The 24,141-nt window shown below is 41.2% G+C and overlaps 1 protein-coding gene across 1 annotated transcript in view; it reads left to right on the top strand.

Moving 5' to 3' along the window:
* The window catches only part of SATB1 (SATB homeobox 1), a 74,576-nt gene that overhangs the window by 32,475 nt on the left and 17,960 nt on the right, over positions 1–24,141 (top strand). The window contains exons 8-9 of the mRNA XM_009574609.1: positions 6,047–6,259; positions 14,651–14,806. Coding sequence (XP_009572904.1) covers positions 6,047–6,259; positions 14,651–14,806 — 369 coding nt within the window. The remainder of the gene's footprint in view (positions 1–6,046; positions 6,260–14,650; positions 14,807–24,141) is intronic.

The raw sequence follows: 24,141 nt of genomic DNA, 5'->3' as shown, positions 1-24,141 counted from the left end.
GTTTTGCTTGCTGTACTTTGGAATTTATCTCAGGTTATTCAAGAATACATCACATTTAACTAAAATTAGGGCAGCACTTTAATAACTGATGACATGTAGATGTTATTTTCTAGTATCGATGTAATATCTTTTGTCTTTTTTTTCTTTTGCTAGAGCAAGTGAAAATGCCTGTTTAAATTAATCTACTGTTTTCTGAGATAAAAAGCTAACTCAGGCTTACCACTGACATTTTTGAAACTGTCATAAGCATATTTGAGCCAAGTCCAGGGACCATATCATGCCATCAGTTTCTGAAGGCAGAAGATCTCACTGAAATCGGTTAGTAGTGTGCAAAAAAACCCTAAGTCAAGATATGGTCTCAGATGAGGGGAGAGATTTGCTTTCAGCGTAAAAGTTAAGCAAAGAAGTGAACTATAAACTAAGAATAATTTAGCTTAATGTTTTGGCAATAAAAATGGACTTTGGCTGAATTGGATGAAGAGGTTGGCACCTCTTGTTTTACAGACTTGTGCTCTGCAATATGAATACAGAATTTGGTGGGGGTTTTGGGTGGGAAGAGGGGGTTCTACCAGCTTAATGTGGTAATTCAACAGTTGGCTCTAATTTCCAAGAATTTTTTATTTTGGGGAAAAATGTTGACTAGAAATATTTCTGCTTCCTCCCAGCCTAAAGGAAAGAATTTGATAAAATTACTTCTGAAAACTAGGATGTCTTTTTTTAAAATTATCATCTATTTATAAGGCAGGAGAAAACCCTGAGCCACACCTCAGAAAATTGAAAGGGTGTCCTTAATATCTTCTTGGGTAACTTCCCCCCTACACTTAACTTTAAAATGGTAGTTTCAAAAATGTGTAGTTCTCAGGAATGTGCCTTGCAAAGTTTAATCAAAGAGGAGTCCAAGAAAGCTATAACTTGAATTAAAATTAGCGTCTATACAGGCACAGCAGAACAGTTGTTGTAGGGAGCAGAAGCAGTTTCGGGGGATGGAGCACCTCTCCCCGTGAGAAATTTCACAGTGGTCCTTCTAGGAAGGCTTCAGAGCGCAGTGGGGTCTGAAGGGTCCTTCAGCAGTTGCGATTCCAGCTCACTGGCTGCAAAGAAACAGATTGAATCCTGTTAGCACCTCTTTGTAATGCACCATGGAAAAGTTTGTTGAATCAGGATTTGTGCTAGCAGATCCGAGTTTCGCCTCAAGCATGGCTACCAAATGTGTGTGCCCCTCTCTATTTGCTAGGGCGATTTCAGTCAATTGAGCTGGTTATGTTTCGGTTGCCATTCAGCCGAATTAATAAACGTAGTATTTTTTCCAGCTGATGTCAGTGCACTGTGCAGACACCTCCGCTCTCTTGAAAGAACGAGTTCAGTTTTTTCCTGCGCTTTGCTGGTCAGAAAATGGCATTTGTCATCAGCTCACTAGCCCAGGTGGCACCGGGCAGGTGCGGGGTGACGGCACCGATGCATCGGGGCAGCCCCCCAAAGCGCGGTGCCCCGTGCCAGCCTCTGCTGCAGCCTCCCGTCAGCAGAGAGGCTCAGCCTGCCCCTCCAAATCTGCAGTTAAACTGGGAGGTTCTCTACTCTGTTTTGCTCCTTGAGAGAGGGGGAGTGGAGCATCGGAGTTTGTTCGGCTGAACCACCTTCAGAGCCCTAAACAAATAAATAAACTCCTCTACCATTTCTGTGGTGCATTTGTAAACGTAAACATGGGTCAGGAAACGGAAAGCTTGGGTTCCCACAGGCAAGTCTGACATTTGACTTGAAGGCGTAGCTTAACCTGGTGCATGGCAGGGTGACATGTATGTACGAGCAAGGAATTGTGTTAGTCATGGTTGTGGTTGGAACTGTAACTCGGGGCTGCCTGTCTCTGTTTGTGTACACTTTCAACCATAACATTTGCTGCATGAACTCGGGTGCCGCTGTACGGAGGTGACCTCTCGGCTCCATCTTCGCGAAAGGAGGGGGAGTGCTTTTTCCTGCTTTTGCTGTGTCTGACTATTGTAATTTTAATTCTTCCCACCAGTGACAGTTTTTCATCTCAAGGTTTTTGAGTACTTCTCAGTGTTTCTGCCAGATACCTTTTCTCTCCCCCTCCTTTCTACTTCACCCCCATGCTTGTCTAAAATATTAGCTGCCAGGATACATTGCCTTTCATTGTTCATGTGTAATGCCTTTTCTCATACGTGAAAACTTCTGTGTGTTCAGGATTGTGCTCATGCTAATTCTGGGCAATTGCTATTTCCAGGGAGAGCGCTTGGATGCAGTAAATGGCTCCGTGTAATTTTAAAACAAAATCTAAGTTTACACAAACCACCTTCTCAGGCACTTTCTTTTTCTTCCACTTTGTCTTTGGCACACTTTATTTTCCAGTAAAATGAAAAATGAAGATGGATTATTCAAAATTGATAACAGTAATGGACCATCATGTAATGTTTTATTGAATTTGAGTTCTGTAAATTATGTGGTAGAGAGAAATTTGCCTGCTTAAGTATAACAGAAATTGCCACTGTATTCATATAATTCTTCGTAGTGTAATTTAAGAAAAAGCACACTATCCATATCACTATTGAATAAAAGGTAAAAAGGTGCTATTACACTATCATGACAGCTCTCCTCTTGCTACTAAGCGACATAGATAAATGTGTCTGCTTATAACTTGCTTGGCAGGGATCCAGGCTTGTGGGTGGAGCTTGCGAATAATCTTCCACCTGGACATGGGATGGGAGCACCCTGCAAAGGAGAGGGATAGCGTGCAGGGTTGTTCTGCATGTTTTGGGGAGGTTTGGGCAAACTGCATTTTTCTTCTGGGAGCTTTGAAGTTCTATCAGGCTGATAAAATCTATTCGAATCAGTGATTACGTTCAAAGAGGAGACGAACTGGGGGCCAGACAGGCAGTGTTTTTGTTCATATTGGCAGACACTTTTGTTTATCTCCAGTTTTAAAGAATTCATAATTAGCTTTTGAAAGCCCTGATAGTATTTATTGGACATTTTTGTGCAATTAGTAATGAATTATACTTGTGATGATGTGTAAACTTTCTTTTTTTCAATGGGACGTGCTAACTTTTTAAGAAAATACATTTCCAGCGGAAAAAGAATACAAGGGAGGAACAGAGAGGAGGAGTCTGAGCCTGACAGTGTTTATAATCTCTATGCAAAACAGCATGTAGCTTTTATGCAACCTGAGGTACAATATCAGGAGATCACACCAAGACTTGTATCTTGGCAAACCAGTTCAAGCCTGGTAGAACGAACAGTAAATCTCTGCACATCAGCATGGGGCAGGATGTGAGAGCGGATGTTTTCTTTCTAGGATCTTCCCATTTTACACCTTGTCTAACAGTCTTTAGCTGAAGTTTGGTGCTTAGAAAATTGAAGCAGCAGCAATGAACTAATATTTGAAGCAGTCAAACCGTATTGTAAGACTTTGCCTGCACCCGGTACTACACCTTTTTTTTCATGTTATTTCCTCACATATTCTGACCTTTTAGGTTCAAAGCTCCTAGAAGCAAACACCTCCTTGCCTTCCCCCCACTCTCCCGTCTCCCCTCCTGTCTCCACATCTGTGTCCTCTGCTCTGCTCCCAGCTCATGCAAAGAGTCGTGGCAGTGATGGGGGAAGGAGAGGGGAATGAATACTTAATGGCATTTCTAATCACCAAGAGGTGTCCTGCAGCAATGGTTATGCTGACAAACCCAGGAAAAATACAAAAACCAATTTTCCTTGTTTACTTATTTCACTGAAGGGGGAAAAGTTATACAAGAAAAACAGCCTTTTCTGCTTTTTTTAGCTGCCCACTATGTGGCAAAGGCTTATACGAGCAAATATTTTCTATTATGGGCTAAAGTATTTTTCAAGGATATTTCCTGTGGCTGACAGTGGGATGGCTGTTAGTACGGAGTCTCCTCTCCTGCCAATGATCAGTCCGCTTGAGTTTAGTTTTTCTTTCTTCTTTTTAATCCTGGTGCGGTTGTTTTCAGCACAGTAGCGGCCAGAAATCACATGTGTTTACACGTCCATCATACATCCTGTGTTCTGCAGACAGCTTTGCCTTGTCTCCAGTGGCACAAAATCTTTTTTTGCCTCCCTTGGAGGATGGGTTGTGTAACCCTACCACTGACAAACAATAGTAACTGTGGGTTTGAGTACTTAGAAGTAGAAAAAAAAAATGGCAGACAGGAATTTAATTTCCATATTTGCTAATAAATAAATTTATTATTAGACTAATTATTAAGAAAAGTTTTAAAACTTACACTCCACTCAAATGCCACTTTTGTCCGTAACTCATTTATTTACCTTCTAAGTAGTTTTTGCCTGGATACCAGAAAAGAGGAGGGATGAAGAATAGTGGTAAGAAAGTATTCCCCAGGATTATTTTTTTTAAAACCTCCTCCAAATTATTTTTCAAGCTTAGTGCTGGACAGACTGTTTGTGTTTTCCATCCCATTTCCCTTTTTACGTGTGCAGGCACAGACAGGGCCTTGAGGACCACACTGGCCCCAGGGTAGTGGTTAGCACCTCCGTCCTCATCGTCCCTGAGAGATGGAGGGGTGAGGGGCCAAATGCAGAGCTCAGAGCTGCACTGGGTGGGCTGCCTCAGCACAGCTGCCTGAGAGCAGTGGCTCTGCCACAGCACCTTCAGAGAGTGCTTTTGCCCGATAGGATAGGACCTTGGGAGAGGTGACAACTTGCCTCTCTGTTTTAGCTTTTTTATTGCCTCTCCCCGCCCTCTATTCACCCCTCCATTATCCCAAATAACTTGCAACTTTAGGAAAAGAAACATTGGGTTGTGTTATTTCTTTAAAATCACATCCATGTTCCCTTGTTACACTAGCAATAAAAGCCTGTCATACCAACCCTCTCCTTGTCCCAGCGTGGCAACAGCATTTATTCTAAAAAGAAGTTCACGTCTGCTTTTGCAAAAGTTAGTTTTCTTATCACCGCCTTGTTACTTCAAGACAGTAGAGCATTTTGTATGCCTGACATATTTAAAAGGAGAATTTGGCAGGGGGGAGATTTCAAGAACCTGTTGACATTAAAGTTCTAGTTGCACTCACAGGTTCATAAATATTTCATCCTTTAGAGTAATTAGGTGTCCCAGACCGCCAGGCCTGCTCCATTGCTGAGAACCGAGATGAAATGATTACGTAGGAAACCTGGTGTGGTCTGTACAAGCCGCTGGCGGCACGCTATCGTCTGCAGCCTGCCCATCTCTGGCTCGCTGCTACGGATGCCCTGTGTGCTGTTTTCCTCTCATTCCCCAGTGCTCGCTTTTATCTGTCGTTGCTGGACTCTGAAAGTGGTCAAAGGACGACAATGGTAAATGGACTTAGGAAATGGGACCTGCACAGCAGGTGCTCAAATAAATAGGACTGGGTGAGGATTAGGGTTGTCCTGGTGAGGAGAGGGGGACGGTGGGAGGGGAGAAAGGCGAAGGAGGGGGAGCATCCAACAGTGAGTTTCCTCACTTGTCGCTAAATGCCAATATACAACTCTCAAAACAAAATACTGACTTACAAAAAATTTGGACCTGAGTCAGTTAAGCAGTACTTTAGGAACGTTGTGAGTTTATTGTCTCGGATTAGTTGTGCAATATCACTTCCTTTCAAAAAGCTGTTTAAGTTGCTAGAAATGTGGAAAGCCGTTTCTTTGGGTTGGCTATGCGTTTTGTCTGGGAAGCCTGAGAACACCCCAGTGTCATGCCTCTGGATTATCTGTATTTCACTTATTCTTAACGTCTTGTGATTGTCTGGCGACTGTGAAAGATTTCATGGCAAGTTAAGCCAGTAAAAGGAAAGAGACCTATTAGGCAGATTCAGTTTATGTTGTATGTAAAACAGATGCTTAATAAAATTAAGGGTACAATTGCAGCTCTCTTCTCTGCTACCTAAATTGCCATTAATATATTCCTGTGTGGAGTGAATAGTGCATTTGCTGCTCTCGTTCTCAGCCCAGTGGAAAGAAGAAAGAGCAGTGGCTTCGCAGAGCACGGTTTTACAGGCGCTCACCTAGGCTAACTCTCCAGCCTATTTTTTTTCCTCCCTCCCTACAGGGCTTGCTCTCAGAAATCCTCCGAAAGGAAGAGGATCCCAAGACTGCCTCGCAGTCCTTACTGGTAAACCTTCGGGCTATGCAGAACTTCTTGCAGCTGCCAGAAGCCGAACGAGATCGAATTTACCAGGACGAAAGGGAAAGGAGCTTGAACGCAGCCTCTGCAATGGGCCCCGCACCTCTCATAAGCACACCGCCTAGCCGGCCTCCACAAGTAAACCCCTCTCTCTGCCTTCTATGTTTGCTCGTTGTGCTTTCTCACTGTCCTGCTGGGTGGAACTTTTCTTAAAAAGAAGAAAGCTTTTACTGTTGCATTTTTTAAATGCTCGTAGAATCGTTATTTGGCGTGCACATCACAAATTAAATTTAAGAAATATAACGGATGGTAGTAGCAGTTTATTACTACCTATTTGCTAGTTTTAAGATAATTTCTATCCATTATGGCCCCTACAGAGTTTTTTGCTCGTTTTACTGAGATACGAGCTTTACTGGGCCTGGAACATGCTGCTTTTTAGCTGTCTTTTTCTCCCTTAATTCTCAGGTGTTGTTTTTAATGTCAGAGGTTCAAATAGGGATTTTGAAGGATTTGGACCACTAAACTGAGTGGGAATGAAAGCAGAAGTATGCGTACATCGTATTGCCTTAAAAATTATCTTCCAGAAAATGAACAGGTAAAACTAGAGGGATGGAGGATAGAAGACTCCATCCCAAAATGCTGGGCACACTTTCGCCAGGTCGAGCTACTGACAACTGGATAACATAATAGTTATATCCATCGCTCTGAAAAATTGGGATACGCTCATTAAAGCTTCATTTAGTATTTGTTCAAATGAAACTCCTATTGATTTCTGTAAAATCTAGTGGGACTATTTGGTTTAACTCTCCCAAAATTATAAAGTTTGATAGAGTGGGATCCCGAAATTCAGTGGTGTAGTCCTTGTGTCTGGAGAGGAAACTCAGATACTGGTTTTAGGGGGTACGTGAGAAATATAGGTGTGAGCCATAGGAATGCATAGGATTTCCACAGAGAAGAAACGCAGTTGTGAATGAAACACCCCAAAAAACAACGTACCTTTTCTGAAATACTCTGCATTGCTGTGGCTCAAGATTGTACCTATGCAAGACAAAACTGGTCTACAGATATGTGGGAATCGTGCAGTATACGCAGTCCAGATTTGCTATACAAAGCAAGGCTTTGGGATTGTGGGAATTTTGTGATGGTGGAGTATATAAACACAGAGCAGTTTTTTACTAACCAGGCTCAGGCATGTGCCTGTGACTATATTGCATACCCATTCTGAACGCTATAAATTCCTCCAGGTTATTTTTCTAATTTTCCTGCAGCTAATGGATGCTAAGGACCACACTGAAGTAACGATAACAAAATTGTAGGAAAAGGGAGGACCAAAGATCACTTTGACCTGCTGCAGTAATTTTCACAAGACGAGAAAAAATTTTTAGTAGAAAGAACAGACTGTGCTAATGGTCTAGTTTTGTTATCATTAACTGAGTTTAGTCTGTGAAATCCACTACAGATACTCTTCAAGATAAAGGACGAGAATCTATTTATATAGTAATGCTTTAGTGGGAAATAGTTAAATATAGATAACTGTGTTTAAAATAACATTTGAGTTTGTTTTAATACCTGTACCTGCTCCCACAGCCCAGGTAATTCAGAGCAAAGGCTGACCCTCCTTCTTAACTTATCTTTTTCTGCCAAGGTAATGTCTCACTCTGTCTCAAGTGGTCTTGGGCAATTTCACAGCTAAAGAACAGAGTTAATTACAGGACTTTCCAGAAAGATGTCGAGTCAGAGGTAGTCCTTGTATTGGTTTTAATTCACACTTTGAACTCTATAAATCCCTTGCAGCCAGAAAGAAAGTGAGACTTAGGGGGTTTCTTAACTGACAAAACATACTGTAAGTCCAAATTTAGGGATCGGGGGGAGGGCGGAGGAGGGGGGGAGCGAATCTATCTGTCTCTACTGTGCTCTTGTTCATAATTACTTTCATTTTCCTAGTGGGAGTCAGGAGTATAGTTAACCTAATCGTGACAGTTCAAAGTGGAAACAGCATACGATTCTGTTTTGATCCTTTTCAAAAGGAAAACAGGTTAACAAGGAAACCTTATAGACTAATACTTGAGGTCTACAGAACAAAACAGTTATTTTTCTAGTTTTTATATTGTTCTCTGTCATTCAGCAAAACATACGCACTTTACCTAGTGGATGGACCGAGGATGTAGAAACCTTTGAGTTGAGATTCTCTGCGACCTTTTTACATGTTGTCAGAATTACTCACCTATTAACACGTGTAGCACTTGCCACCTGCTACTAAGTGTGAGCCCTAGGTTTGAAAATTGAAATATCTGTGTTGGTAACGTAAGTACAATACTTAATGCTAGAAATAATAATGAAATTATTCTAGTTGTTGCACTGGCAAGTGTATCTTTACAAATTGTAGCAGAAATAAATTATAGTCAGGATACTGCAAAATTATTAATGCAAACTGCTACTCTGATATCCCCCCCAAATGTCCACAGTTTATTGAATATTTGATACTAAGGAAATAAAACTACTATGTCCTTACTACTAAATTTATTATAAGCAATTATTTAAAGTTCACTATACAGGGATACAGCATAATATTTTTCTAGCTTAACTGTGAGCTTCTTGGATAACTATTGAAAGACAAAACAGACCGTTTATCCTGACAACAGAATTTACGCAAAAGCCAACATATTTAATATTAAATCTTTAGACCAGTGTAAGATTTGAAACAATTAAACTATGAAACCATGAAAAATGGGAGCTAATATGCCACACATGAAGGTTTATTTTGCAATTGCAAGTTATCAGTTTCGGAAGGATGTGAAAATAAACATCCTGAAAAGGATCTATTTTGCATTTTTGTGTTGCCAACTGGTGGCCAGACAGTAGAGCAGACTTAACCATTTAGCAGCTGAGCTTGTTCTGTGTGAATTTTGCATACTGTTGCATGCAAAAACAGAAAGCGTGACCTTGGAGGTCTGATAGGATAGTAGGAACTCACCAAGCATAAACTCTGGTGCCTGAGTTAGAAGAAACTGTGTTGAATTTATCTCATTTTTACAGCATTCTTACTAGTTGCTACTTGAGCTAATGTATCTGGATTGTTTCCAATTCTTTTTTGAAATCCTTTAAGAAGCTCTTTGTCCTCCTTACTTCTCCCTTTCTCTCTGACTTACACAAAAAAAGCAAAAACTTACTTTTTTTTTTTTTTTTAATTGAAATCATTAGCCTCTAATGCATGAGCTTTTGGGATACATGTATAGCCCTCTAAGCTGGTCAACTTGTAAAAGTCTGCTACTATCTTCCACACTGGTGGACTGAGTGTGAGGAGACCGTGTACACAAGAATTTTTCCCTTGGATGTTGTTCATCTTGCCACCTCCTGGGGCAGAAGCCTGTCTGTCAGGCTCTTTCCTGGGGCGGTGGAGTTTATAAATATTAACATCTCCATCAGGTAGGTACTGCATGGAGACATAGTTTAACCTCTCCAACCTAGAAGGAATTAAAAAGGGTCCTTTCTTGTTCTGTTTCTTTTATTAATTTTTTTTCCCCCTTTTCAACACTTTCATCTTGCAGATCATCCCACAGAGGTCCTTTCTGGGTATCCCTAAGTTCAGAGGATGAGTCTATTACACATTGTGTGGGAACGAGAGGATGTGGGGATACTTCAAAGGACCCTGAGTGTGGAGCTATGTTCAGGGTGGATGGAGTTCCCCAAGGAGGTGCTAGGGATGGCCTCTCCCTCTCATCGGGGCAGTTCGGGGGGTGGGGAGAAGAGGACTCCCTCCTCCTTAGTACAACTTGGGGGGAGGATGGAGACAGGTGACCAAGTCACAGATTTTCTTTTCCAAAATATTCTGGTTAAAGCTTGTTAGCCATCCTGCAGCTATGAACACTTCCTTCTCAGGACAATAATCTCCATCTCAGCAGATCTGAGGAAGAAATCCTTCTCGCCACCCATATTCCCCAAAGAAAATTTGAGCTAACTCTTGGGGCCCATCATTATCCTGTGTAAAAACAGAGTACGTGTAATGTCAAGAGCAGAATATAATTTTAACAAGGCAATGTTTTAAGAAGTATCCACAAATCTTGCATGAGTCATGGTTCTGGGTACTCAATTGACAAAAACCTTCATTTTCATAAATATAATCCTGGCCTCCCTCTGACTACAGATAAATTACAGTTCCTTCATGCTAAAGCAATTTCAGCTTGGGTCCCAGAGATAGGATGTCCGTCTTGAAAGACTGGTGTTGAGGAGGATATTGCTTTGCTGGTGTTTGAGGACCAGTGAATCTCCATTGCAAGGAACTCTGGATAACACCAGTTCCTGTGAAACTTGATGGTGGAGCCCTGGAGTTCAAACACATGCACACACCATACATCACCACCAGAAAAATTTTTATTTTTAAGTCTGCAAAATTTGAGATTTAGGTTGATAGTCTTTGTGCCAAGTTGCATTTTAATGAAAATAAAATGAACAAAATAATAAATGCAGCCCTCTCACACACCCCCCACCCCCCTGCAAAAACCACCATGGCGGAGAGTTAATGGAAACCCTGACACTTAACTATAACTGCACTTCCAGGCGCCACTCTAATAATGGAGTAGTAAACCTTGTCCTGATAAAAGCTGTTCTGAAAGCAACAGCATTTATTGTACCTCCTGTGCTATTTGCAGAGCAGAACTGAAAAGTAGTTTGTTTTGCCTGGTATGAACTACTATATGAATTTTAATTAAAAGCTAAACCAGGATTAAAGAAGATTTTTGTTCCCAAGCTAAAACAGTACTTACAAGAATGTGTTATAAAAGATTTTTTTGTTTCAGTTTCGATGGGGAAGAAATGAGCTTCCATGTTTGTGAAAACCTCTTCAGATTGGCTATTCCTTCTATAACAACCTGTCCTTTGTTTAGGAAAATTGAATTAATCCAGAACTTCTTGCTGCTGTAACCAGTCTTATTTGATAAGAAGATATATATCTGGGCAGGCCAAGAGGGGATGGATGTGTTGGGGTTTTTTTCAAGTCTGGTGGTAGGAAGATGGCCAAATGAGTTTCTGATTGTCAGTGTGTTATGCTTGTAAAATAATGCTCCCCTGTTCAGTTAGTGTTTGCAAAATTTGGTTACTGTAAAAAAAATTTAGCTGATCTATGGTTTCTTTCCTAAACAGAAAATGTGGCTATAAGTGTGGGTGGGGTGAGAGGTTGTGCTTAAGTGTGGATGAGATGAGAGATTATGTTTTGTTTTGTTTTTCTCTCCAAAGTGAATACTTTTTCCACCTCCTCTCCCAAGTTCTGAAGTTGCACTGTTGGGGGCTTTTTTGTTTTCTGTTGGGTTTTTTTGAGGAGGAGGGAGTTTGTTCAATCCAGCTTCAAACAGCCTCTGTCTTGAGCTCGATTCTAAATTCAACACAATAGCCTAGATGCTTGCTATGTATAAATTATGAAACAGTTTTATGTATGGATATTCTCCAAGAGGTTAATTAGCATTATTGCATGGAATTCATCAGACCAGAGCAGACCAATGGTCCATCTAGTCCAGCCAGAGTCTATACCTGATCTTTGAAGAGAAATTGTTAAGAGGCGGGGGAAGAATTTTTATACTTGGCCAATGATGTAAATTGGAGAGGGAGAGGATATGGCTGTGAACAACATCTCTTGATAATCCCCAAACCCATCATTTTATGACTTTCATTCTCCTGAAGCTCTTTGGGCTAATACGGCATTTTGATGCAGATATTAGTGTTTTCTGTTGTTCACTTCCTAATTCAGTATCAACAGAAGGCAATAGGGCAATAGGAGTCATCGTTTTTTTTCTTTTAACTTCAGTGACATATTAGATGCTGTTGAGTTTGTTGTACCTGTGTAAAAATAGATGTGATTTGCCAACTAGAATGAGGATTTTCAGTAATTCCCCTGGGTTAAGTGCATTGAAAAGAGTGGACCAAGATGCACAATTTAAATTATGTCTCCAACGTGGTGTGTGAGTCTTGGTTTTTGATGATCTGGGTGTTTCACAGCTCAGTTGAGTGGTCTGTGAAGTGCTGCTACAACATGAAGCTGTCTTTTGAAGCCGAGTAGCAATCAAAAAGACAGTGTGCTTGCGGAAAAGAGGCATTTCGAACAGGATCACAAGAGCAAAGTGTTTCCTTCCCAAAAGATACCGTGGACTTGTGTATCCTAGCTGAATACCTTTGTCTTCTCATCCTCCCCTCAGGACCCTCAAAGATTAGTTACAAGTTAGAAATATTTCTTTGGGAAGGACTGAAATAACTTTGCCAAAATTTAAACCCAAGGTCCAAGAAGGCGTGTTGACAAAGCTATCGCTTTTTCATTTTCTAATTTAGCTTTGCCTGATTTTTACATGCCAGCAGAGAAGCCTGTCCCCAGTTGCATATTTAACAACCCCATTGGTTGCCAGTTACCTTTTAGTGAATACTTTTCATTTAAAGGTTATAAAATTGCCACTGATTTTGTAATTTTCAAATTATTTCACTGTATGGTGTTCAGGAGATGCACCTGCTCTTGCGGCCCCATGCTGATTTGCCCCGTGTGAGGCATGCGTTTTCCCGCTCTGTGATGGGAAGAAGGGAGGTTCGTGGTGCTGCTCCTCACGCTGCCCACTGCCAGGTGCCTCAAATGTTTCTGAGCAGCCGTTGGCCCAGGCTCGGCCATCTTCTACTGCAGTGTCGCCTGTAAAATGTCACACTGCGGAAGAGGAAACGCCTCACTCTCCAGGTCACGGCTGCAAAGTACCAGTTCTTTTCAGATGAAAGCAAATCACGTGATAAACTGTATGCCACATTCTGTGATTTTTCTTCATTTCCCTTTTCACTCAAGACTCCTGTTTTGAGACACCAGAAAGTGCTAATGCCTGCCAGAGGGAGGCAGGTGGGAAGTGCGTGTGGATGCCTTGTTCTTGCTGGGGTTTCGCCCCTTGCAGCTAATGGGCATGTGTTAGCACAGCTCCTGAAAAGCCTGATCGACAAATCAGGCTCAGCAAAAGTGGCATGCACTCCCAGTTTCTGGGCTAGATTATTTTATCTTAAAACCACTACAGAGGATAGTTAACACAAATTGAGCGTGACATTTCTAGGAAAAAATGGGCTGATGATTTGCCTAAGTACGTCTCTCACCCAAACCCTTTGACTCTCATGTCATGAGACCTGTGACATATGAAAGCTCATGGAGAGTGAGATTAGAAGATGAATTATCATGTTGTCATGATTTCCCTTTGAACCTCAAGGGACTTTAGAGCACAGGAAGATGCTGAATTGCACTGGATTGAACTGATAGTGAAAGTGTGGTTTTAGACGCATACTTAAGAGTAGGCTGAATCACCTCCTGGAAGTGCCAAGCTCTGTCCATTAGATTTAGAGGTAGCCTGGATGACTAACTTAGACTAGATGTGTAACTTCTGAATGGCTGAATTAATGCAGCTCTCAACAGCCTCAGTATGAACCAGTAGGTTTGAATCGAAATCTAAAGGTTTGATTTTGTATCATCACCTTGTGGGTTCTTGGCAGAAATCCAGTCTTTCCTTTCCTCTGGTCTACTTTAGGATTCGTGGTCCATTAGGTCCACTAATCTTGGGCAAGCATTGTTAGAGTAGCTGCTAAAGAAAGACGTTATCCTTAACTATTGAGAATATTGTAGGATAAACTGAGTACCTGCTGATTTTTTGTACCTCTCAACTGATACTGCAGAAACTGCACTGTAACCTTGGTGGGATGATTCTTGGTGTTGAAACATCACTTCCATCATTTCCAGGGGGTGAGGAAAGGGTAGTCTTCTGCACATCATGTCACTATTGATGTATTTTTTGTTGTTTTCCTTAATGCTGCAGATGCAGCACAGAGGTGGTAGTATAATCATTCTGTCTTTTTTTCCTGTTTTTTTTTTAACCTGGACTGCAAGAAGAATAAATATTTGATGTATGTAAGTGAAATACAACTAGAATTAATAGTTTTAAGAAAGTCCTATCTTGATTTCATGAATGAGTGGTTAAAATATGCATTATTCTAAATTATCACTTTCTTAAAAACAGCTTAAGAATTAAACTGATAAGGTAGTATTTTAAAAAGTTAAATCTAAAGTCACAACTTTTCTACATTATCATGCATTTGAGTATACTGGACATAAGGCATGAATCAAGATACATCTGTCAGGTTTCTGTTTCATTAGAGATTCTTTTATGCTGCGCTTAAAATTTTCACTTAATTTGCGTGGGGCAAAAAAATCATGTAAGGATTCACAAGTGTCTACAAGACTGTTTGACAGGTTTCCACCTAATTTGTTTTATGACATTGAAATTCACATTGGTCAGTTAAAGATAACTCATATTTCAGATGCACTCACCTGTTACAATATGCTGAATTTTCTTGTTTCCCAGTTGCCTGAACCACGGATAACTTATAATGTTAAATCTCTGAAAAGCTGAAAGAATATCAAAGCAAGATTGAATAAAAAGAATAAAATGGAAAGGGGAACTACTTGGTTTTGGAAAGAGAGGAAAATAACTTTTTCATAATGAAAAATGTCTCATAAAATATATTTTCTAGGTCAAAACTGCTACTATTGCTACAGAGAGGAATGGAAAAACAGAAAACAATTCCATGAACATTAATGCTTCCAGTTACGATGAGATTCAGCATGAAATGAAGAGAGCTAAGGTGTCTCAAGCACTGTTTGCAAAGGTTGCGGCAACCAAAAGCCAGGTAAAGTTCCCAGGGCGCAACGGCCTCCCCGTCCTGTGTGATTGTTGCCCCCCTCTCCCGGTTTTGATCTGTTTCTGTGTGAGTTACAACGAGCGGCCGGGTTAGCACACCAGCCCGGTACCACAACTCGGAGCCCCTTGCTGAGTCCAAAGGTAACCTCTGGTTACCCTTGACCAGGCAGGGTTGAGAAGCAGCTTCCCGAGCCGCATCCCTCCCTCCTCCTCGCCAGCGAGATGCCTTCGCTGCGCGCCCGTGGGTCTTGCGTGGCTCAGAAGGCATCAGGTTCATCAGATCTTAGCTGACGCGGACGTGGCAAAAGCTGTGGGCGAGCTCTGTGTATTGCTGCCGAATTCATCTCGAGGCTTTGGTGTTTTGCAATTACATGCGCTGTAATGAGGAACGCGGGGTCCTGGTTTTTGCGAAAATATTTAGTCAGACCCACTGGTGAGGCTGTGCACGGGAGGTGGGGCAGCTCTGTCCATGTCAAAAAAAACCCAAAACACCCAACAAATTACGGTTATACAAGTTATATCTGAGAAAACATGTATGATCTTTGTGGAATACGATGGCTGCTTGGTTACCGGTGTGTGTGCATACATATATATTGCATATTCAGTTTTAAGCCTTTGTTGTGTGGTTTCCTATTCTGTTTTCTTCAACTGAAGAATTTCTGTCAAGTTTAGTGGCAAGAGAGGGAAATCAGCAAGCACTTGTTGGGTGTGATTATTGTAAGTGACATGTCTTCTGAGAAAGATCACTGGAGTATGCAAAAGCATTGATTTAAGCGAGAATGTACTCAAGAAGTAAGTAAAGGAAAAACATACAGAAAAGACTAGAACCACAGTTATACCAACGCTTGAAAGAAATGGTAAATGCTTGCAATGTTGGATTTTCACATCAGATTAAATGTTCAGTCCACTTAGTCCCTATTCCTTTACTTTTCTGAAATTGCGTCATAGAAGAATGCAGCATCTTCCAGGGAAAGCTGATAATGATCAGTTAGACCAATGTTTCTTGGGCCGTCAGCATTTTAGTGCTGGTTTTCTTTTTAACAGTCTTTAACTTTTGACTTATGCGTTGTTCACGTTTTGGAGTTTACTCCATTTCATTGTGCAGAAAGGATGTTGTCTCTTAAGTTATAAGCTGTAAGGAGCATTAAAAGGAATATTTTGGAAATGTTATATCAAAATGATTAAACTCAAGCTGTGGACTGTAAAAATTATAGCTTTATAGGCCACATGCCTGCCTACCCTTCAATCACTGTCAAAGTGATAATTTCTACAATAATATGTTTCTTTTATTGTTGGATTCTAAACACCAAGTGCTGTTTAAACATTAAACTGAATTGTTTATGTTAGTGCTTCACTCAGTGTGTCATACATCAGGCCACTATAATCTCCCATGGAATGTAAAAATTCTGTCATGAATCATGGCTTGTATATCGGAAATTACTGTAATTTTGATTGGAAATTACAGGGCTCTTGAAATGTTTCTAATTATGATAGAATGTTACAGCAGCTTCCAACCTGTGTGCTCCTCAGATGTCTTTATTTACATGTCAAGACTTGGGGTTAGAGAACTGTCCGTTTTCTACACTTTCCTCTTTCCATTGCAGTTCTCTGCAAAACTAAGGTATGAAGCCAATCTATCGGTCCACGTAATTTTGATCTGATCTGATTTGTGTGATAGTGTGTTTATTTAAGTGTGTAGTCTTAAAATTTCTAGGCGGGACAGCTCTTCCCGACTGACTTTAAAAGGGACGGGTAATCAAAGTGAAGCACAAAAGCTTCCAGAGGATGCGGTGCAGTTTTTTGAGAGTATTGGTATAAAATCTAGATTCTTGTACAAACTTTGCAGCCAAGTATAGAAAACAAACACCACCAAACACATAGTTCTTTTCCCTTTTATTATGGAGATTATGCCTGTATTCTCGGAGGTTATTCTTCTCCTGGATTTAAGTAATGTAATGTTAATTTAGGTATTAAGCAAGTTTTCAGGTCTGTAGTTAGCCACAGTACCATTTGTAGTAGAAATCTGCTTCACAGAAGTAACCTCTTAGCTAAACTGAATGTGTTGGGTCTTGTCTAACCAACTGACTACTAGCCAGCCAATCAGTAAGTTTTAAATATGTAGCAAAGCCATGTATATTAAAGGAGATATCTGTCTTGTAAAGATTCTGCATTGGAGCTTGTCAGCGGTACAGACAATTATTTCTTGGAGCAAAGAAGTCTTTCTTGCATAAAAAAGGGGCTTGTTCAGACATACTCTTTAAGAGAACCTCTCTTGAGAGAGATCCGCTGTTTTTTTTTCATTTGGGGGTATTTGTTTCCTGCTCAGAACTGGAAATCCTGGGATAATCACTTCCAGTTATAGTGAAAAATCTGGAGGACACACATTAGAAAATGATGCGTTGGTTAACAGTTTTGTTTTTAAACACCACAAAAATTGAGTGTTGCTGCTCTTATCTTATTTTGGATATAAAAACTTGATTAACTGCTGAGTGTAGTCTGGAGTTACGGTACGAACCAGTATGTGACCTAAAGCAGCTCTGCCAGTGGACAAAGATAGTTGTTTGCTGGAGGGCCTTTCTATTTATTTTTTTTTCTAAGGAACTGATTTGGGTCAACATTAGATTGGGTGTCGAAGCAGCCAGCATCTGCAAGGTGGCTGGGCTTGCCTGAGCCAGGAGACTGCAGATAATGTTCTGCTGACTAGAGCACTTTGCACAGAAGAGCTATTAAATGATGAGCTACAGAAGTTTCCATTCAGGTAGCACCGAGGTAAAAAACGAGCATCTTCCCTTGCGCAGTGTTGGTGCCTTTGGCAAGAGTTACCTGATTGACGGAGGACCTGATGCATATGGGCCTGATGCTCAACAAACCAGCTGGCTACGGGGGCTCGGGGCAGCAGAGGTCATAGCACAGGGCAAGGAAGGGGTGACGGGAGCAGGAAGAGATTGCAGTGATATTAGTGAGACCGTGCTCTGGCTTAGGTGAGTGATGATTTGCGTACTTGTAGTTTCGCGTTGCACTTTGCTTGTGGCTTGTTGGCTTTCCCAAAGAAAAGGGACTGTCTGGCACATGGGTTTGAACGAGTTTGGGGACTTAGCTAGAAGATTCCTTCAAATGTTGAATTCTTTTCCCGTATAGGAATGTATGCATTCTGTATATTTTCAAAATTTCTATGTTCTTAAGGATCAATATATTATCTGCAGAATAAATTCAAATTCTGTTAAATTCAAAATATATACATTAAAAGTTACTATGGTTATACTGAGGAGCTGAGGAAGATATTATAATTCAAATTGCTTGAATACATCATATCTTTGGGGAGTTTTAGAACTGTAATTGGCAAAACACCTAACGTCAGTATTTAAAATCTTACATTTTTATTGCAAGTTGTCTGCCTAATAGGTCTACGTATTTTTTTGTTAGGTTATGTTGCAAAGAGAGCTTTAGAAAAATACATGCAAACGGAAGACAGAAAGGTTTACCAAGCGCTTTGTGTCTGCTCCCAGATTGTTATTTTTTAGTGGTAGAAGGGCAATACTAACAATATTGTTTACTAAAATTTTATCAGCACACCTGAGTAAGTAAAAATGAAAAGAATCCACGCATATAAATTTGTGTGGTGTGCATTACTTTTACAGTTTGATCATATTGAGTTTTTATTAAATTTATAACCTGACAGTCTGATTCAAGTAATTATGAAAGCACATCCTTAATTTCGTTATTTCAAACAAAAAAAAGTTGATTTCTGTAATGATCATTAAGGCATCATGGTTCAGTAACTGTGCATTGGTTACAATGTTTTCATGTGGGAGCCAGGGATGAGGTTTTTTCTTGATGGTGACAGATGCTGAAATCTAATTTTATTCCATAAAAACAAACAAACAAGCAACCAAAAAAACCCCAGACCTAAGAGCCCTGAGAGATAAGGCAAGTAGAGACTTGTAGTGCTCCTGTATGTTTGCTGTGTTTTGAGAAGTTACATTTATGTTAATGGCTTATCCTGAAAAGCTGCGGCCTGGACGTGCTAGTATGAAGTAGGGAAGAAAGCAAAACTTTGCTGAAAATCAGCTTCACGTGATTACGTGAAACCTAAAGCTTTCTTAAATTTAAGAAATTACGGTTTGCAAAAACTGAAGTAATACCAACTTCCATACCTCTGAGAGTCCTATGTGCTACAGTGTAAGGCCGCTAGCCTGCATTATTATACCTAAATAAGTTTACTCTATAGTAGAATAAATAGGTAAAATCGATACTTTTCTGCAGCATCAATCGTGCCAATTGCTGTGTACGGCCAGGTAGATGCCAAATGCCCTCCCTTCTCACCAAACCAAAATGCCTGTATGTTGAAGGCAAGACACTTGGCTCTCTCAGAATCATGCTCCGATTCAAATTTTGGTATAAAATTAATGGAGTACTACCCATGCCTCCAGAAACCTCATCTCATTACTTTTGAGCTGTTGCACGTGAGCTGTTGCACCGTGTTGCCCAATTTCTTGTCCTTCTGTCCCCGTCTTTCACTTTGGTTAGGCAGTTAGCCCCTTGGAAATGAGTAGTTTGGCATGCAAAGCACGGAGGTAAAATCAGTGGTTCAGACCGTGCTAGAGACTCCATCCTAAGCCGTCACGCAAGTATTTTGTGCATTGGCATTTTATTAGAAGTGTTTGACTTTTTGCCTTAGTACACACCTGGAGCGTCCTCCTCCGAAATGCTGCGTGGGGAGGCGCACCAGGTAGGCGTTAGGCAGAGCATCTAACACTCGTGAGTAGATGGGAAGGAGTTAAATGGGAAGGGAATGCTAAACATTGGCACTAAAATTGCTTTTGGCATGCAAATACCATGCTTTTCCTGACATAAATATTTTCAGAATAGGCCATTAGAGTTCAGGTATATAAAACCCTGCTTTTACTGGAAATTTTAATGTTGTAGTAAACCCAGAGATTTATAGTGAAAAATTGATGTCTGTTATCTCACTTTTATCTTTTTAACCAGCAGTTTTATAAATGCTATATCTTTGATCTGGCTTTTTCCATCTAGAGACTAAGCTATATACTCTAATAGGAAAGTCATTTTTAAACAGCTTCCCACACTGAACAAGCACGGTTTTGTGGATCTGGCACGAAGATGTAACATGCTATTACCGCAGATATAGAATGATCTATTCAACTATTTTCCAGCGGGGGGGAAAGAAACCTTTTTATCACCAAGAGTCTTGAAATTTATTTCCAAAGCTGTTTCCTCGGGGCGCTGCACCTCGGGCTGCCCCAGCGGGGTCCAACCTGGGGGGGCAGGAGGGGGCTCGGTCCTTCGCCCGTCACCCCGCTTCTCCGTCAAGTCGTCTCCCGCCTTTGTCTCCCTCAGAGCAGCTGAGTCACTTCCTGGGTTTAAATCTTGGCTTAAAAACCTTCTTCTCCCCCCTCGGCATACAATGGATTCTCTGTGGAGCGGGGAGGGATACTGCACGGGGAGAAGCGAGGTGGAAACAAAACGTGCTCTGAGGTCTGCCGTCGTTTCACGGTTCCACCTGGAAATAAACCCCTTGCCCTCGTGGGAAGGTGAGATACAGTAGTTAGAAAACATGCTGCAGAGGTACACCACACAACAGCCTCTATTTTTTTTTATTTTTTTATTTTATTTTCCTCCCCCCTCCGCTACCCGGGGGTGATTGCTCTGGCAGTTGAAGAGGTGCCATGAGCAGCAGGAGTCGGGACGGGATCGGGTGTCAGCAGGGATGGGAGAGGAAGAGTGTGAATTGAGAAAGCAAGATGGGCTTCTGTGTGCGATCAAGAATTGCCCCATAAAGCGGCATGTCATTCAGTGAAACTGTGAAACTTGGCAGATAGAGCTGATTTCTTTCTTTCACAAAATATTGTGTTGCAGAGTCATAGTGTGTTCTGTCTCGCCCGTGAAAGAGATTTTCGGGTTTCTATTGCGGGAACAAAATGAATGCTTAGAGCGCTTCAAGTCCTTCCTCTGCCCCATGTCTTCATTTCTTTTACAACATCTCATCACAAAAACGAAGGTTAAAGCCTCAGGAAATTTCTTTAGGAATTTTTTTTTTAATTCTTTCTCAGGAAGAGGGTAGAAAAATTGAGTTCAGTTAACTCACTTATCGCTACCAGATCTGGGTAGACCTGGAGAAGGGCCGGCACTGATCCTGGCCAGATCCCACATTATTGGTATGACCTTGGTGGAGTGGGTTGACTTCAGCGAATCTTGGGTTCCCCCTAGTAAAAAGTAGATAGCAACGTCTTGAATCAACAAAGATGCAGTGAAGAGAAACTGCCTTAAAATCTCCGAGGTGGTTCATATCAGTGTGCAATTGCCCACGGAAATCTGTATAGAGGGAAAAAAGGCATTAAAGCCTGAAATAGTTCAAGCCAAAGAAAAAGGTACAGAATGGAAAATACTTAACTGGTAAGAGGATTATATTGACCTCTTCAAACAGCTCCTTGGGGCCAGGCAGCCCTTTCGACACATAAGGCAAAGGCTGGATTTGTTGACACACTGATGAAAAAGCGTGCTTCCCGAGCGTGCTTTACACGTGGGGTCAAATCGGCTCCGGCTGGAGGTTCCCAGCCAGGCGGGTGGCAACAGGAGCTGTTCAAACGCCGCTTACGATCCGCATGGAGGCCGTTGAAAGAACTGGTAGCAGCTTCAGGAAATGCTGTATATTTGAGCCCTAAGGAGAGCTTCCCTGGAGGGATGTCGTGCACACCTGCCCTTGCGTTGGTTCGAGAGTTAATGCTTAACGCCTTCACGGCCTCAGCCTGCAGCGCGTCCCTGGGAAGCGGTGGGGCTGGGACCGCTGAGCGCCTGGCAGGATGCGGCCCCACAGGTGGCCAGAAACAGCAAAGGGTGATTCTTGGTTAGATGGTTTTTGTCTGGTGGAAGGAGCACAAATGTGTGGGAGAAGCTAGGAGAAGTACAAGTTTAAGTCATTAAATGTACAAATGAAAAAAGAGAGCCAAGCAGAGAAAGCTCTTTACAAAATACAAAATTCTGTTAAAGCAGCAAGACGGCACAACATAAGGAATGTTTGGTACATGTTATTGAAACTGAAAAATTAGAGTATGGAATGAATTATAACTTAACATAATCCATAATTTTACAGTTTTCATTTTGAATTATTTATCTTATATGATTTGATTAAAGATAAAACTGGCTGACAAGATCTTGAACATCCCTGCATGTCTTAATGACAAATGAAAAAAGTCCTCATTATAACTTCACCATTTTAAAATTTTTGTTTGTATTGCTCCCTTTTATTTTTAAAGCATATTTCAGATATGCATTGTGTACACGCGATTCCATAACCCATCAGGCTTCAATGTTGCCTCAGTACCTCTGATTCAGTAAATCAGATCATAGGCAGCATGCTGTCATATAATAAGGTGTCTGATCCTTATTACCAGTTTGTTGATGCACAGACTCCTTCAAATTGACCATTGCAACACATGGTTTCCCCTGAAACTAGCTGTGATAATTAGCGTGGCTCTAATGAGACAGAATGTCACTGATCTTGTGCTGAACTGTCGAGTATCGACGCTACGGATGGGAACTGTCAAAGCTTGCCATCTGTGACAGAGCTTGGCATATTCCATTTGCAAGGTAGAGCATGCTCAATAGACTGTTTTTAAACAAATGGTCCATTTCTTGATTAGGGCTCTGTGTTCTGTTACCGTGGAAGACTTTATATCACAGTTAAACTTTTTTCTTTTTTTTCCTTGTTTTTGCTGGGGTAAGCTTGTTAGGAAATGAAAACATTACTAATTCTCAAACCGGTGCCTTCGATCTTCTGTTAGCTTTTTGGGGAGAGGTGGGGGGTTGCTGATCACGTATTTATTCTTCTTCCTTCCCCCAGTTATCTTAATGTAGTTCTTCTAAGGCTAGCACTTCCACAAGGCTTTTATCTGATTTTTTTTAAGCAGCAAGGGATAGGGACGGCGTAGTTTTGAAGATAGAGGAACAAAAATTAAAAAGTCTCCGATGACGCGCAGCGGGAGCACGTGCGCCTGGGATGAAAGATTGAATCGGTCAGGAGAGTCGGGCGCCCAGGCTCCCGAGACTGGCCCTGCAAAATGCCGTGCAAAAAGTCCAGCGCTGCTTATCATTCCAAAATATGCTTTGTTGCTTTTTATTTCCTCCTTCTCTGGCAGACCACACAGGGCTTGTTCTGAAGAACATTTTCACTAATCTGATCAGGCAGCCAAATACGCCGGGAAAACTGCTTTAATGATCCCACTAATTACCTCAAGTCAATATGAACTGTATTATTAGACTGAGGGAAAATATTCCATTAGGTCTCCCCCTTGGGAGTTTCTCCGCTTTGTGATGTCACCGAAGCCTTCGCCCTCTCGCTTGTAATTAATTTTATTTACACACGCAGGCACGCACAAGGTCACACCTGCACAACCGGAGCTGGCCAGGGAGCTAGTGGCACTCAGGCTTAATCAGATCTGTCATAATTACCATTCTGCATGTTTCTGACACACGCTGTGAAATATTTCAATTTAACTGCCGCTACCAGCACAACCAGATGTAGTGTGAGTGTGGCTGCATTGGAAATATTATTCCTCAGGATAAACTCTCTCCTCCTCCTTTTTCCTCCCACCCCCTCTCCCTTTTACAGCTAATGTGGCACAGAAGCTGATGTATCCTGTAAATCTTGAATGCAGCGCTAGATTGATAACAGCAGATTAGACAGTTTAACCACAAACAGCTTGTTCATTTTTCACAAATGAAAACCACATGTGGTGTAACTAAAATTTCAGGCTCCTTTTTTTTTTTCCCCCCCCTCCTCTTTGGTTGTTGTTTCCTTTTGTGTGTGCATGTGTGTGCGCGCGCGTGTTAAGGTCTGCCTTTCACTGTAAAGGAGTGAAATAAAAGAGTAAACATATAGGGGGAAAGAGACACTGCCGCCTTTGGAGATTATTTCTCCATGACCTTTATTAAAAACCTTCCTCGCTTTGGCAAAGAAATCGGATGTCGCACGGGGGTTTTGTCTCTCACTCTGAGACTTTCTAATCTCTGGGTTTTATGCCCACTTATTAAAGAAGTCATCCTACTGTGCTGTTTTTCAAAATAACATGCCAGCAAACACCTCGCTTTAAGAAGAGATTCTAACCAAAAATGTAGTCTTCACTGCTACCTGAATTTAGCAGAAATAAAATTTTCTGCCAAAGTTTTTCTCCACGAATTTTGTCTCTTTGCTAACCCTTGCCTTTACCTCTTCCTTTGGGGAAAAGATTCTTTTTTTAAAAAGGATCCTCAAAGTGTCTAGAATTTTGGCAAATGGAAAACTGATGTTTTTTTTTTTTTTAATGA

Source organism: Fulmarus glacialis, unplaced genomic scaffold (genome assembly GCF_000690835.1).
Source record: "Fulmarus glacialis isolate BGI_N327 unplaced genomic scaffold, ASM69083v1 scaffold26743, whole genome shotgun sequence".
NCBI classification, from domain to species: Eukaryota; Metazoa; Chordata; class Aves; order Procellariiformes; family Procellariidae; genus Fulmarus; species Fulmarus glacialis.
The sequence above is the reverse complement of the archived record's forward strand: the minus strand, read 5'-3'. Positions and strand labels throughout refer to the sequence as shown.